Raw genomic sequence first — 15,897 nt, 5'->3', positions numbered from 1 at the left:
GCTACACAGAAAAGGACTGGGCGGGAAGCGATCCCAGGACTTTCTTGCTGTGAGGCAACAGTACTAACCACTAAGCTACCACTATATGACTTTGGTACTCAGTCTCTTCAGACGGCTCTTGGATCCTGCTGAAATGACTGTGTCAGACAAACGGTTGTTTGGGTAGATTAAGATGAGGAATATCACTTACAGTTGTACTTGAAACATCAGGTATGACATTTTGGCCTTGTGCCACATTTCTCTGGGTATCTGGAGAACGCTAAGGGGATGTCTGCGTTTCACCTGGCTGCAGCAGATAGATGGTTACTGTCTACCTGGGTGGTTGCCATCCAGGACCCAAGTGGTCCTGACTACTGAGGTAGTCAAACAACTCTGCAGTGGCAAAGCCCCAGGCGTTGATGAGATCCATCCAGGAATGCTGAAGGCTCTGGATGTGGAGGGACTGTCTTGGATGAGATGTCTCTTCAACATTGCGTTGAAATCTGGGACAGCACCTATTGAGTGGCAAACTGGGATGGTGGTCCCCATACTTGGAAAAGGGGACCAAAGAGTGTGTGCCAGTTACAGGGGCATCACACTACTCAGCCTCCTTGGGAAAGTCTACTCTAGAGTGCTGGAAAGGAGGGTTCGGCCGATAGTCAAACCTCTGATTGAAGAGGAATAATGTGGGTTCCATCCTGGCCATGTAACAACCGGCCATCTCTTCACTCTCACAAGGATCCTGGAGGGGGGCCTGGGAGTATGCCCATCCAGTCTACATGTGTTTTGTGGACTTGGAGAAGGCGTATGATCGGGTACCCTGGGAGATACTGTGAGAGGTGTTGTGGGAGTATGGAGTGAGGGGGTCCCTTCTCAGGGCCATCCAGTCTCTGTACTCACTGCTGAGGATCTGAACACAGCTCTCGCTTTGTGAATTGGACTCGTTGACTTGCGGAGGTTGGCCTCCTCTGGGGCTGCGCCTTGTCACCAGTCTTGTTTGTGATATTCATTGACAAGATATCAAGGCGTAGTCGGGGGGAGGAGGGTCTTCAGTTTGGTGGGCTCAGGGTCTCATCACTGCTTTTTGCAGATGATGTACAGGGTTCTCACCACGATTTTTTGACAGCATAGGGGGAAATTAGCGGGGCCTAATCTGAGACCATGGTGCTCAGCAGGAAACCGATGGATTGCCTACTCCAGGTAAGGAATGAGGTCTTGCTCCAATTAAAGGAGTTTCAAGTACCTTGGGATCTTGTTCACGCGTGATGGGGAGGGGACATTATAAGTGTGACCGGAGAATCGGAGCAGCAGGGACGGTGTTGTATTCGCTTTTCCGTACTGTTGTGATGAAAACGGAGCTGAGCCAAAAGGCGAAGCACTTGACCTAACGGTCAACCTTGGTTCTTACCTATGGTCATGAGGGTTGGGTCATGACTGAAAGAACTAGATTGCAGGTACAAGTGGCCGAAATGAGTTGGCTGGTGTCTCCCTTGGAGATGGAGTGAGAAGCTCCGTCATTCATGAGGAGCTTGGAGTAGAGCCGCTGCTCCTTTGTGTTGAAAGGAGCCAGCTCAGGTGGTTCGGTCATCTGGTAAGGATGCCTCCTGGGCGCCTCCCCAGGGAGGTGTTCCAGGCATGTTCATCTGGGGAGGAGACCCCGGGGAAGACCCAGGACTAGGTGGAGAGATGATATCTCCACACTGGCCTGGGAATGCCTCAGGATCCCCCAGTCAGAGGTGGTTGATGTGGCCTGGGTAAGGAAAGTTTGGGGTCCCCTGCTGGAGCTGTTGCCCCCGCGACCTGATCCCAGATAAGCGGTATCTGCCTTGGCCACCACCCCTGCTGTGTGTGTGTGTGTGTGTGTGTGTGTATATATATTTATATATATATATTTTTTTTTTTTTTTCCAAACCTGGAATTACAGTACCTCTGCTAACAGTTTTCAGGGGCTTATCATGTCATGTAATGCAGTGTTTGAGATGGGTCTTGACATAAAAAATATATAATGCAATGCTAAAATATCCTCTGCCATTTGAGGATTGTCTTCTTTATAATTTGCAGTTGTTTAATTAATTATTAAGATCCTATTGTCTTACATACAATTTGTACATCCGCCCTTTTCGTGCTGCGAGGTCTCAGTAACATTGAGAACTGCATTGAGACACTCTTGTTGGGGAGGTGTCGTAACACGGACCCGCAACAGGGGGCACAAATGAACGGACAATGGGTAAGACAGAGAGTAACAATTTAATGTTGTGAAACGCACAACTGAATACAGACAAAGATAATGCCAATTGAACACAAGGTGACGTGCGGGCAGGCTCGAAGATAGGAGACCTCTGGCGATCGGAGAGCCGGGACCCACACAGCTTCCACCACCAACGGCCTGAAGAACACCGGAGCCGCCAAGTCCTGAGTCCCCAGGTGGTCACCGTCTTCTGTTGCAGACCCTGGTACTGTTGGCAGAAGATGAAAAAACAGTTAATGGTGAGTGTGTATCCACACACACCCAGTAATCCTTTTTCTACAGATCTTCAAGGATGGAAAACCTCCACCTCCAGACACAATTTCACCCGTGCAGCTCCTGTTAGTCTCTTTCCTGGATGGAGTAAGAGGCGAAGAACGTCGCACTCCCACTATCCGCCAATCCAGCTTCAGACTCAATCCACAGGAATACGGCTGCACACAGAACAATGTTAGATACAACGATAATTCAGCAGAGAAGGTTACCTTCACGGTAGTTGATTTCTCGGCGAGGAGGTGGAGTAATGATCTGGCTTTTGTAGAGATGCAGGTGATTGGTGACAGCTGGTGTAAATGAGTGACAGCTGTCACTCTCTGTCTCTGCGCCCTCTCATGCTTGAAGCCCGCACTCCAAGCAGGGCGCCGACTGGTGGTGGTGGGCCAGCAGTACCTCCTCTTCAGCGGCCCACACAACAGGACCCCCCCCCTCAACGGGTGCCTCCTGGCGCCCGACCAGGTTTGTCCGGGTATCGGCGGTAGAAATCGGCCAGGAGGGCCGGGTCCAGGATGAAGCTCCTCTTCACCCAGGAGCGTTCTTTGGGTCCGTACCCCTCCCAGTCCACCAGATATTGAAAACCCCGGCCCTTCCGACGGACGTCCAGGAGCCGACGAACAGTCCATGCCGGCTCCCCGTCAATGATACGGGCAGGAGGTGGTACAGGTCCAGGAGTGCAGAGTGGTGAGGCGTGGTATGGTTTTAGCCTGGAGACATGAAACACTGGGTGAATCCGCAGTGAAGCTGGGAGTTTCAGCTTCATGCGGCCGGGCTGAGGATCTTGATTATTGGGAAAGGTCCGATGAACCGGTCTTTGAGTTTTTGTGATTCAACCTGCAGTGGGATGTCCTTAGTTGATAACCACACCTCCTGCCCAGGCTGGTATGTAGGGGCCGGGGAACGCCGGCGATCTGCATGGGCCTTAGCCCTCGTCCGGGCCTGCAACAGGGCAGAACGGGCGGTCCGCCACACACGACGGCACCTCCACAGGTGGGCATGGACCGAGGGAACCCCGACCTCTCCCTCCACAAGTGGAAACAATGGGGGCTGATACCCCAAACACGCCCCGAAAGGGGAGAGGCCGGTAGCAGATGAGACTTGGCTATTGTGGGTGTACTCGATCCAGGCCAGATGGTCACTCCAAGCCGCCGGATGCGCGGAGGTTACGCAGCGGAGGGCCTGTTCCAACTCCTGGTTCGCCTGCTCTGCCTGGCCGTTCGTCTGTGGGTGATACCCGGACGAGAGACTCACGGTGGCCCCCAGTTCCTTACAAAACTCCTCCAGACCTGCGAGGAGAACTGGGGACCAAGATCCGAAACGATGTCCGATGGTATCCCATGCAGACGCACGACGTGATGGACCAGGAGGTCTGCTGTCTCATGGGCCGTCGGGAGCTTCGGGAGGGGCACGAAGTGGGCCGCCTTGGAGAACCGGTCCACTATCGTGAGGACTGTGTTGCACTGGGACGGCGGGAGGCCCGTGACGAAGTCCAGGCCGATGTGAGACCAGGGGCGATGAGGCACAGGCAGGGGCTGGAGGAGGCCCCTGATCTTGTGGTGATCCGCCTTGCCCCTAGCACAGGTGGTGCAGGCCTGGACATAGTCCCGGACATCGGCTTCCAGTGACGCCCACCAGAAGCGCTGCTGGACTACTGCCACGGTCCTACGCACTCCGGGATGACAGGAGAGCTTGGATCTGTGGCAGAAGTCCAAGACGGCAGCCCTGGCTTCTGGTGGGACGTAAAGTCTGTTCTTAGGCCCGTTCCCCGGGTCCGGGTTCCTTGCCAGGGCCTCCCGGACGGTCTTCTCCACGTCCCATGTGAGGGTGGCCACGACAGTGGACTCGGGAACGATGGTCTCGATGGGGTCTGACAACTCGGCCTTGGCTTCCTCTTCGTGCACCCGGGACAGTGCGTCGGATCGTTGGTTCCTAGTCCCGGGACAGTAGGTGATCCAGAAGTCAAAGCGTCCGAAGAACAGGGAACAGCGGGCTTGCCTGGGGTTCAGCCGCTTGGCGGTCCGGATGTACTCCAGGTTCCGATGGTCCGTGAAAACTGTGAAAGGCACCGTAGCTCCCTCCAACAGGTGTCTCCACTCTTCAAGAGCCTCCTTCACCGCGAGGAGTTCCCGATTGCCCACATCATAGTTACGTTCAGCGGGGGTCAACCTGCGGGAAAAGTAGGCACATGGATGGAGAACCTTGTTGGACTCCCCGCTCTGGGACAGAACGGCTCCTATCCCTGAGTCAGAGGCGTCCACCTCCACTATGAACTGGCGAGTAGGATCAGGCTGCACCAGAACTGGTGCAGACGAAAACCGGCGTTTCAACTCCCTAAACGCGGCTTCGCACCGATCCGACCAGGTGAAGGGGACTTTAGTGGAGGTCAGGGCAGTCAGGGGGCTAACAACCTGACTGTAACCTTTAATGAACCTCCGGTAGAAATTTGCAAAGCCGAGGAACTGTTGCAGCTTCCTACGGCTTGTTGGTTGGGGCCAATCTCTCACCGCCGCAACCTTGGCCGGATCCGGGGCGACGGAGTTGGAGGAGATGATGAACCCCAGGAAGGACAAAGAAGTGCGATGGAACTCACACTTCTCGCCCTTCACAAACAACCGGTTTTCTAGTAACCGCTGCAGGACCTGACGTACATGCTGGACATGAGTCTCAGGGTCCGGAGAAAAGATGAGTATATCATCCAGATATACGAAGACAAACCGGTGCAGGAAGTCCCGCAAGACGTCATTAACCAATGCTTGGAACGTCGCGGGGGCATTAGTGAGGCCGAACGGCATGACCAGGTACTCAAAATTACCTAACGGGGTGTTAAATGCCGTCTTCCATTCGTCTCCCTTCCGGATCCGAACCAGGTTGTACGCATTCCTAAGATCTAGTTTGGTGAACATTTTGGCTCCATGCAGGGGCGTGAACACCGAATCTAACAGGGGCAACAGGTATCGATTGCGAACCGTAATCTCGTTCAGCCCTCTGTAGTCAATGCATGGACGGAGTCCGCCGTCTTTTTTACCCACAAAAAAGAAACCCGCACCCATCGGGGAGGTGGAGTTCCGAATCAACCCGGCGGCTAAGGAGTCCCGGATGTAGGTCTCCATCGATTCGCGTTCCGGATGTGAGAGGTTGTACAATCTACTGGACTCAGTGCCCGGAATCAAATCGATGGCACAATCGTACGGTCGGTGCGGGGGAAGAGTGAGTGCCAGATCTTTGCTGAAGACGTCAGCAAGATCATGGTACACCTCGGGCACCACTGTCAGATTTGGGGGGACTTTGACCTCCTCTTTAGCTGTGATTCCGGGTGGAACCGAGGATCCAAGACACTCCCGGTGACAGGTTTCGCTCCACTGCGTCACCACCCCAGACGGCCAATCAATCCGGGGATTGTGCTTCACCATCCATGGAAATCCCAGAATCACTCGGGAGGTAGAAGGTGTCACAAAAAACACGATCTCCTCCCTGTGATTCCCAGACACAACCAAGGTCACTGGCTGTGTCTGATGTGTAATTAACGGGAGTAGAGTGCCATCTAGTGCTCGCACCTTCAATGGTGAAGGCAGAGCCACCAGAGGAAGCCCTACTTCCTTGGCCCATCTGCTATCCAGCAGATTCCCTTCTGACCCCGTGTCTACCAGTGCTGGGGCGTGAAGGGTTAAATCCCCACTCAGGATTGTTACTGGAATTCGTGCAGATTTATGGGTTTTTCCCGTGTACATATTATGACCCACCCTTAACCCAGTTCCTAAGGATGGGCGTTGGAGTTTGATCGTTTGGGGCAGTCTTTTAACCTGTGCTCACAAGAGCCACAGAAAAAACACTCCCCGCGGGCCAGCCTCCTTTGTCTGATATTTGATTTTAATTTGGCCCTGCTCGTGTCCATAGCTTCGTCAGCAGGGGGAGCTGTTGCCACACGGAGCCCTCTGGCAGTGGAACGTGGGGAAGACGACACCCTTTCGGACCCGGAGGAGAGAGGGACGGCTTGAGCCCGACCACGCCCCCCGGCCTGCTCCCGACGGTGTTCATTCAACCGGTTGTCTAAGCGTATAACCAAATTGATAAGCCCGTCGAAGTCTTGCGGTTCCTCCTTAGCCAGTAAATGCTCCTTCAGAACTGGAGACAGTCCGTTTATGAAGGCGGCGCGGAGCGCAACATTATTCCAGCTGGACCTCGCTTTTGCGATGCGGAAGTCGACTGCATAATCAGCTGCGCTTCGGCGCCCCTGTCTCATTGACAGCAGCACGCTCGAGGCGGTCTCGCCTCTGTTGGGATGATCAAACACCTGTTTGAATTCCCGTACAAACCCAGCGTATGATGTCAGGAGCCACGAATTCTGTTCCCAAAGCGCCGTAGCCCAGGCGCGTGCCTCACCTTGAAGCAAATTAATCACATAAGCCACCCGGCTGGCATCTGATGCGTACATAACTGGACGCTGTGCAAAAACGAGCGAACACTGCATTAAGAAGTCTGCGCACGTTTCGACACAGCCTCCGTACGGTTCTGGAGGGCTTATGTAAGCTTCAGGGGACGGTGGGGGGGTTTGTTGAACGGCCAGTGGAACGTCTATCTGTGGCCCAGAGCCAGCAGGAGGAGTCACTGCAGCAGCGCTCGAGTCGCGCGCTTCCACTCTGGCGGTGAGAGCCTCCACCCTCCGATTGAGGACTGCATTCTGCTCGGTTACCAGATTTAACTGAGCAGTGAAAGCGGTAAGGATTTGCTGCAGATCACTTACCACGCCTCCTGCTGATGCCTGCGCTCCTTGTTCTCCCATTGGCTGTTCAAGCTGTGGTTGACACCCCTCGGGATCCATGACGAATGGCCGAGAAATCCTGTTGGGGAGGTGTCGTAACACGGACCCGCAACAGGGGGCGCAAATGAACAGACAATGGATAAGACAAAGAGTAACAATTTAATGTTGTGAAACGCACAACTGAATACAGACAAAGATAATGCCAATTGAACACAAAGTGACGTGCGGGCAGGCTTGAAGATAGGAGACCTCTGGCGATCGGAGAGCCGGGACCCACACAGCTTCCACCACCAACGGCCTGAAGAACACTGGAGCCGCCAAGTCCTGAGTCCCCAGGTGGTCACCGTCTTCTGTTGCAGACCCTGGTACTGCTGGCAGAAGATGAAAAAACAGTTAATGGTGAGTGTGTATCCACACACCCAGTAATTCTTTTTCTACAGATCTTCAAGGAGGGAAAACCTCCACCTCCAGACACAATTTCACCCGTGCAGCTCCTGTTAGTCTCTTTCCTGGATGGAGTAAGAGGCGAAGAACGTCGCACTCCCAGACTCAATCCACAGGAATACGGCTGCACACAGAACAATGTTAGATACAACGATAATTCAGCAGAGAAGGTTACCTTCACGGTAGTTGATTTCTCGGTGAGGAGGTGGAGTAATGATCCGGCTTTTGTAGAGATGCAGGTGATTGGTGACAGCTGGTGTAAATGAGTGACAGCTGTCACTCTCTGTCTCGGCGCCCTCTCATGCTTGAAGCCCGCACTCCAAGCAGGGCGCCGACTGGTGGTGGTGGGCCAGCAGTACCTCCTCTTCAGCGGCCCACACAACAACTCTGATCACGCAGCACTTTAACTGCTGCACACGGACAACAGCATTAACATCGCAACATAAAACTATTTTTCTATTGTGCCTAAAACTCTCATGAATATATTATCTGGGTTTTTATACATTGTTATTGTGTTCGTTTTATGTAAACATGCGAGAATCACAGGCTGTCTCTCCGTTATTTTCAATGGGAGTTGCTGTGAGCTACGCTCGCTTCCTGATCATGTCGTTCTGGGGGAAAGTGAAGTTTGCTCTTTAACGTCTTGATTATTGTTCATTACAACACTGTTTGTCCTCTTTGTTCCAGACTAATATATATAATATGTCTGAAATTCGGTTTGCGTTTATTAAATTCCACACAGATTAAACGTAGCAGACACGGATTATTTGTTATAATTGTTTTAGCAAGTTTTCAGGGTATCATGTAGCAGTCTCTTATTAACGTACCAAAAAGCATAAAAAATACATTTTTGTAGTATAATCATTTACAATTGTCATCATGTGGATTTGTTTATTTGTTTATTTATTTGGATCCCCATTAGCATCTGCATTATAACTGCATCAGCTACTCTTCCTGGGGTCCATTCATGTTTTAATCACAGTTTCAGTACAATAACATAATAGATTTCCATTAAGGCCTGTAAATCATAATGAAAATTCATAATACATTCAGAATAAATTTATTCATAATCAATTCATAATACATCACAATACTTCAACCATTTGCCTCAGATAATACTTTTTAAGTTCCTTTTTAAAACCCAGTCCACTGCTCAATTCCCTTAACTTTAGTGGTAAATGATTCCATTCTCTCATGGCTCGAAACATCACTGTCCGTTGACTCTGGTTTGTTTTACATTTAGGCAAAATGAAACACAGTCCTTTGGCATGCCTGGTTGGATAAAAATGAGTATCCTTACTAAAAGGCAGTTGTTGGTAAAGGACAGACGGTATCTGAGTTGTAATAATATTTCTTAAAAAGTTTGCGTTTGCATATAGCCAACTGTCCCTCACCAAAAGCCAAGAGAGGCGCTTATGCATTGTATCCACACTTGTCCTAAAGCCACATTTTACCACACGTGCAGCTTTATTTTGCACAAGCTGTAATTGTTTTACATTATTTACTGAAGAATTTGACCAGACAACTGCACAATAATCCAACTGAGACAACACCAAACTTTGAATGACATATGGTATCACTGGTTTAGTTAAATATCTTGAACATCTTCTTATCACTGCCAAAATCCGTCCCATTTTAGAGACTACATTATTTATTTGTTTGTCCCAGGACAGTTGGCTGTCAGTACAGACTCCAAGGAGTTTGACTTCTTCCACTTGTTTAACAACTGTATTTTTCATTACAAGATTTAGTTGTGGTTCGGCTCTTAAGGAATGTTTAGTTCCAGTAACAATGCTTACTGTTTTTACTACATTCAGAATGAGTTTGTTGTCTTCAATCCAATTTTCAATCTTTTTAATTTCCTGCTCAAGTTTTGTTTTAACTTCCTCAATTGATTTCCCAGCCATATAGACTGTTGTGTCATCTGCAAACATTGAAATGCTTGCTGTATCAAGCACTAATGGTAGATCATTTGTGAAGATAGAATATAAAAGTGGACCAAGACAACTGCCCTGTGGCACACCATGTTTCACAGTTAAAACATTTGAAAAACATCCATTATAATACACTAATTGTTTTCTGACACATAATCACTAATAAATTGCATAGCAGATTTGGAAAAGCCATAACATTCAAGTTTTTTTTTTTTAGAAGAATTTTGTGATCAATGAGATCAAAAGCAGCGGAGAAGTCCAATAATACTGTCCCAATAATGTTATCTTTGTCCATTTCCCATAACCATAACATTTTCTATGTTGTTTTGACTGCAGCAACTCTTTGGCGCGCAAGGGATTATGGGATACATGAAAACCTTGGATGTTCAATAAAGCCCTTCTATCACTCAAACAATCAGTCATAAACAATATTTACATCTTAATGGCATCTGTAGGAGGGTGTGCGTGTATGAGTACATGAGCTTTTGACAAGAGCGGAAGTTAGCTTTGAGTTAGCGGAAGTTAGTGTGCATGTTGACGTCCATGAAATGTCTTGTAAATGACTCCAGAGGTGTTATTGGGTCCTAAAAACAGCATTTTCAGTTTTATAAGTGTTTATTTCTCACTGGCTTTTACATAATATATGAAAAAGGTGTTATATTTAACCAAAAACAAAGTGAAGTTAGTAGCTAGCGGCACCAGGAAGTGACATCACCATACTAACGTCTGTGAGGTCATACTATAAAAATAGGAACAGAATGTGACTTTTTAACCTCTTAAAATGCCTGTTAAAATAGTTCAAGGTTAGCTATCTTTGAACTTGTCGAAGGTCTGTGTTCTAAGAATGTCCCCTGTGAATTTAAAGAGTTTGGCGGTAATAGGACAGACAGACGGACAGACGGACGGACGCATGGATGCAAAGTCTTTACACTACCCGATGGCCATATTTGATGGCCTTGGATATAAATTAGAGGGGGAAACATTATAGTTTGGATGTTTAAGTGGACTGAATGTGTTCCAGTGTATTTACAGCTTCAGATATTGTGGTTTCACTAAATCCGTCATCACAGCATTTTTGTACAGGAGGCGAAGTCTTACCTTGGCCTCCTGAGAGGCCTGTAATACCGTCAGTGTGGTAGCTAAAGAGTACGTGAGTGGGCGTGTGATAGATGAGAGGTTAAAACAACGATGGATGAGTGGAGTAGGTGGAGAGAAGGTCAAAGAGAAGGAGTATATGCGTTCATACACACACTTGCACAACTCCACACAAACCAGGCTGGCACAGCTGCTCTCCAAGCAAGATCATCCATCACCCACTGCAGCACAAACGTGCACGACCTCTGCTCGAAACCCACTCCACCTCACAGCTCCAGCAACCTGCAAATGTGAAGATGAAGACGGAGGGAGTGAGTCAGGCGACGTTCAGTGTGCACAGGATATGACATACAGGATAAGGAGACGGAGGATGGATGGGAGAGGACGCTTTGCCCTGAGTACTTGCTCTGTCCTTCTCTCAAGAGAAGATGAAGGAGAAAAGCAGTAAAATGACGAGTGTGTGTGTGGGGGGGGGGGGGGGTGTTTGAGAGGTTGTTACTGCACCTCCTGGATGGAGATGAGAAGCAGTTGCTGAGTCCTCTGCTATTTCCAGCTCCCTCTTCTTCCTATCCTACCCTCTAATTTTCCAAAACACTGCTTTCAGTCGCGCTGCCGGGCTCGGCTCACATGCAGCGCTGCAGCAGCTCCAGCTGAAGTTGTGGTGCACCACTAAATCAGCAGCTCTCGGACAGTTCCCAGCCCTCCTTTGTCAAGCCTCCAGACTCTCATCTGTGCGTTTTCAGACAGCACATCCCTGAGCCTCTCTGATCTCTGCCAAGACTTCAACTTAAACCCTCTATTCCCCTCGCTCTCGCTCGCTCTCTCTCTCTTTCCTGCCTCCATGTTGTTTTCCATCTGTTTCTGATGGCAGCAGCTCCACCTGAGCACCTTGTCGTTTTCCCCGTCCTGTTTAATCTTTCTTATGACCTGTGCACCATATGTTAACGTGCCCGTTTTCAACCTGGATTTACTCATCTCAAGTCACAGGATGTCTGTCATTTATTTGTTTTTGTTTTTTTTTCTGCAGGCCTGTTCTCGCACAGCCTTTTCTATGAATAAAACATCTCTGAATTGAATTCATCAGGCAAATAATATCACTTGACTCCCACGATGAGTCTTTAAACAGTCACAGTGTGAAACGTGCATTTTTTTTTTTCCTCTCTCTGCCATTTTGATTGCAGATTTGCAGATGAGGCTACAGAGCAGGAACACTGCTCTTGGCTTCAGGTGTGCAGGCACATGCTGAAGTGTCATATGCCCTTTCAGTTATACAGTCATAATGAAATGCAAAGTCCCAGTCAACTATGAATTATTGAATTATGGCCTTTTTTCACTCATTTCATCTGTTATTCCCTTTTTAGTCACAGTAGGTGATTTATTATTTCTGACCTTGCTGTCGAGTTGTGACCAGGGTTGCCTTTACACGGTGCTTTTCATGTGACTGCTGTAATTTTAATTTAGCCATTTGATTTCAGGTATTTGGATTTTATCCAAACTGGAAATTAAATGTGGCTTTTGTCATCAGATCTTTGGACTTGACTGTCCCACATAAAAACAATTGGAAGTGTCCCTTAGTTTCCTTTTTCTCTATATATCGGCAGCACGGTGGCTTAGTGGTTAGCACTGTTGCCTCACAGCAAGAAGGTCATGTAATCGATTCCCACCTGTGGCCTTTCTGTGTGGAGTTTGCATGTTCTCCAGATATTTGCATGGGTTTCCTCCCACATTTAAAGACATGGAGGTTATGTGAATTGGAAACTTTATAATTGTCCAGGTCCTTGCAAAAGAGATCTCGATCTCAGTGGGACTCACCTGGTTAAATAAAGGTTAAAATTAATGCCAGTAATATGTTCATGTGTTTAGTGTTATTGTAAATATTGAGTATTTGCAGTCGAAGCTGCAACAGCACGGACATGGAACCCTGCACGGACAAACCATTAGATGAGAGAGAGAGAGTTTTACATTTGTGAACACAACAGTATTGAGGCCATATTATGCACATCCATCCATTTTCTAAACCCGATTATTCCATTTAAGGGTCACAGAGGGACTGGAGCCTATCCCAGCAGTCACTGGGCAAGACATTCTAACCCACAGGGCTGACACATATAGACAAACACTTTCACACACTCATTCACACCGATGTTCAGTTTTAAAGTTGGTAATTCACCCAACCCTTATGTCTTTGGAAGTGGGAGGAAGCTGAAGCACCCGGAGGGCACCCAGACAGACACGGGGAGAACATGCAAACTCCACATAGAAGTGACCAGGTCGGAAGCGAACCTGGGACCTTCTCACTATAGCCTGCGTAGAGTTGCATTGTGCTGTGTATCTAGTACACAAGAATGGCTGCATATGTTGCGCGCTGTTGGGAAGCGTGGCCCGCCTATTCTTCTGTCATGGTTTTGAAGCATCATTGCCAGCAGAGTTCAGTGGAGGAATAAAATCTAGCAATACAGGTATGTACTAATAAAAAACCTAGAAGGATTTTTCGCAGGACTGCCGTAGGGTAGCATATAATTGCAGAGGCATGGTGTATAGTAGTGCAGTGTTGCATAGACTTGCATACAGTAGTGGAGTGTTGTGTAGACTTGTGTAGAGCACTGGACTCTGCACTGAAAGTCCACAAAAAAATTAAACGTTTCATTTTTTGCGTCCATTTGGCGGACCCCTTTGCGTCCCTCAGCGTATTGCCACGTAGGGCTGCATATGCTCGGCGTTTGGTTGCATAAGCTCAACATAGTCGGTATGTTGCATTACGCAACTCTACTTTGGCCCAGTGTGGGGCTTATGAGGTAAAAACCATGCTGCTCATGTTGTGCACAATGTCTCTAAAAAGTATGATGACATTTGCAAGTTGGTTTACAAGTTAATTTGTGGTAAATCTTGATGCAAATCACAGGGTAGGTTGGAGACATTTATGCCAAGTCATCTTCACTCATTGTATGTCTTGGATTGCCCTGAGTGACAACAAACAATTAAAAAATTCGTTAGCCGTTTGCTCATCCTCAACCATGGCCAGAGATTTCCCATGATGCACCCCGTATGTCTGCGTGTAAGCCACAAGGCCACCGTGACACCAACAAGAGGGATGGAGGAGTTGTCATGAGGTTGTGACTACTTGTGTACACAACACACAATGTGACTAACATTCTGACACCATACGCTGTGATTTTCGGCTCATGGTAACTTGACACGCAGTGGCAATAACTGTATGTTGTGTAAGTGTGACAGAGGTTTAAGCATGTATGATGTGATATTTCATTAAGGAAACAAAAATCCTGCAGCAGCTTAACTCGCTGTGTGAATGCGACCCAGGCCACCACCTCCTCGTCCTCGTGGGTGCCAGTGTGAGCTCATTTCAGTCCAGAATATGTCACTTCTGGTAGTCTAGAAAGACTGGGCACCTGAAATTCCATATAAGTTGCTTGAAGTGACAAAGTGTGTGTCCAGATTCCTGACAGGAAAGTGTGTTGGGGAGTAGAGTTTGGACAGATTTGTTTGTTGTGGCTAAGATAAGATCAACTTTATTGATCCCACAGCGGGGAAAATCACTTGTTGCAGCAGCAAGAGTCATACAGTAGTAAGAAAAGAAAAATATTTAAGAAAGGTGATGAAAGTATATTGCAATGTTTGCTGGTGGGTGCATAAATACTAATGATGAACTAAGTGATATATATATATATATATATATATATATGTATATATGTGTGTGTGTGTGTATAGATATGGTAAAAGTATTGCACAGGATAAATTGCACAGTTGTGCATGTAATGAAGCACAAAAGGTGGCGGAAGTCGTAGTTAATAGTGCAACTGTTGCTTAAAAGATTTATGGTGCTAAAAAGATTCAACAGTTATATTTTATCCTGATAATTATCTGTTACAGTGGGCGAGTTTGTGAGTGATGTGCTACTGGTTCCAGAGAAGTGCAAGTTCTTCCACAAGGAGCGTATGGACATGTGCATCAGCCATCAGCAGTGGCATGGTGTGGCCAAAGAGGTGAGGCAAAATTTCCTGCAGAGGAAACTGTGGGAGGCTTCCTGTGTCACTATCTCAGAGATACAAGCAGAGCAATGGAAAAGAAAGGGGGGGGGTGACTTTGAGGATGGCTTTTGCACAAGTTTAATTTTAGCAGCTAACTAAACTTCTTGTTACTTTCGTATCTTGTGCCATAATGTTTTTCCACCTGTGTCTCCGTGAGTCTCACAGCGGCTCTAATCACAAACAAACTGGGAGCCCTCACATTTCAGCTCCTAATCAGATTAGTGTCATGACTGTAATGCAGTTAATCCTCCTGGGCAGCTCCACAGCCGGCCCTTAGGGGCCATTGTGACCACAACAGGAAGAAGAGCTCACCAAGCCCATCGCCATTCTTTTTTTATGTCACCCTTCCTGACTCTTGAACCCCTCCTCTGTTATGAAATCTTGAGCTCGAGTATCTGCACCCTGAGATACTGAGACATCCAGAGGCACCAGTGACAGAAACAGGAAGACCCCCCCACACACGCACACACATTGAAGCAGCAGTAAATGATACTGCTGGGATGATCTGAATAAATAGAATGTTTCAAAAACTATTTCCTCTCACTCACCGGCTGCCCCTGAGATGTTCTTAAGAAGGCAGGCTTATCCTCGTCTGCTCCAGTTAAGATTCTTAGCAGCCGTCGTTTGCTGTGTAGTTGTACTGAGTAACTTTTAACTGTGATGTGAAGTACAGCACTGATGCACATCAGTAAAAGGACTTTTTCAAAGATTGGTTCATTGATCTGTGACAGAATGACAGTGTGTGACAGCGGAACAAGCTCTTAAATCAGTGTGTCTGTATAGTGCCTAGGAAAACAATATTCACCACCTCCTGCTTCCACTGGTTTTTGTTGTTCTTAGACATTATATCAGAATTAATAATAACTAAAAAACAAAACAAAAAACAACAAAATTCAGCCTCTTCATGTAATGCTTTAATTTACAAGTGGAAACAAACTATAAAACACAAAATGGATTGTAGGAATACCCTGTTAAAAATAGGAGAGCCCAGACATCACCTTACCAGCCCCCAAACACCTAAAACAACTCAACAAATTCAGATTTTATTTCCAAGCCTCTGGGTCGAATGAACATGAATTTGAGTGTTAGCACTGAAAATATTGGGATGCAATCCATGTTTAT

At 47.7% G+C, this 15,897-nt stretch overlaps 1 protein-coding gene across 5 annotated transcripts in view; it reads left to right on the top strand.

Moving 5' to 3' along the window:
• aplp2 (amyloid beta (A4) precursor-like protein 2) overlaps positions 1-15,897 on the top strand; it is a 230,237-nt gene that overhangs the window by 125,487 nt on the left and 88,853 nt on the right. For all 5 annotated transcript variants that reach the window (XM_034168526.1, XM_034168523.1, XM_034168525.1 and 2 more), the window contains exon 4: positions 14,618-14,730. In XM_034168526.1, coding sequence (XP_034024417.1) covers positions 14,618-14,730 — 113 coding nt within the window. The remainder of the gene's footprint in view (positions 1-14,617; positions 14,731-15,897) is intronic.

This window comes from Thalassophryne amazonica, chromosome 4 (genome assembly GCF_902500255.1).
Source record: "Thalassophryne amazonica chromosome 4, fThaAma1.1, whole genome shotgun sequence".
Classification (NCBI taxonomy): Eukaryota; Metazoa; Chordata; class Actinopteri; order Batrachoidiformes; family Batrachoididae; genus Thalassophryne; species Thalassophryne amazonica.
Note: the sequence above shows the minus strand (reverse complement) of the source record. Positions and strands in the feature narration are given on the sequence as shown.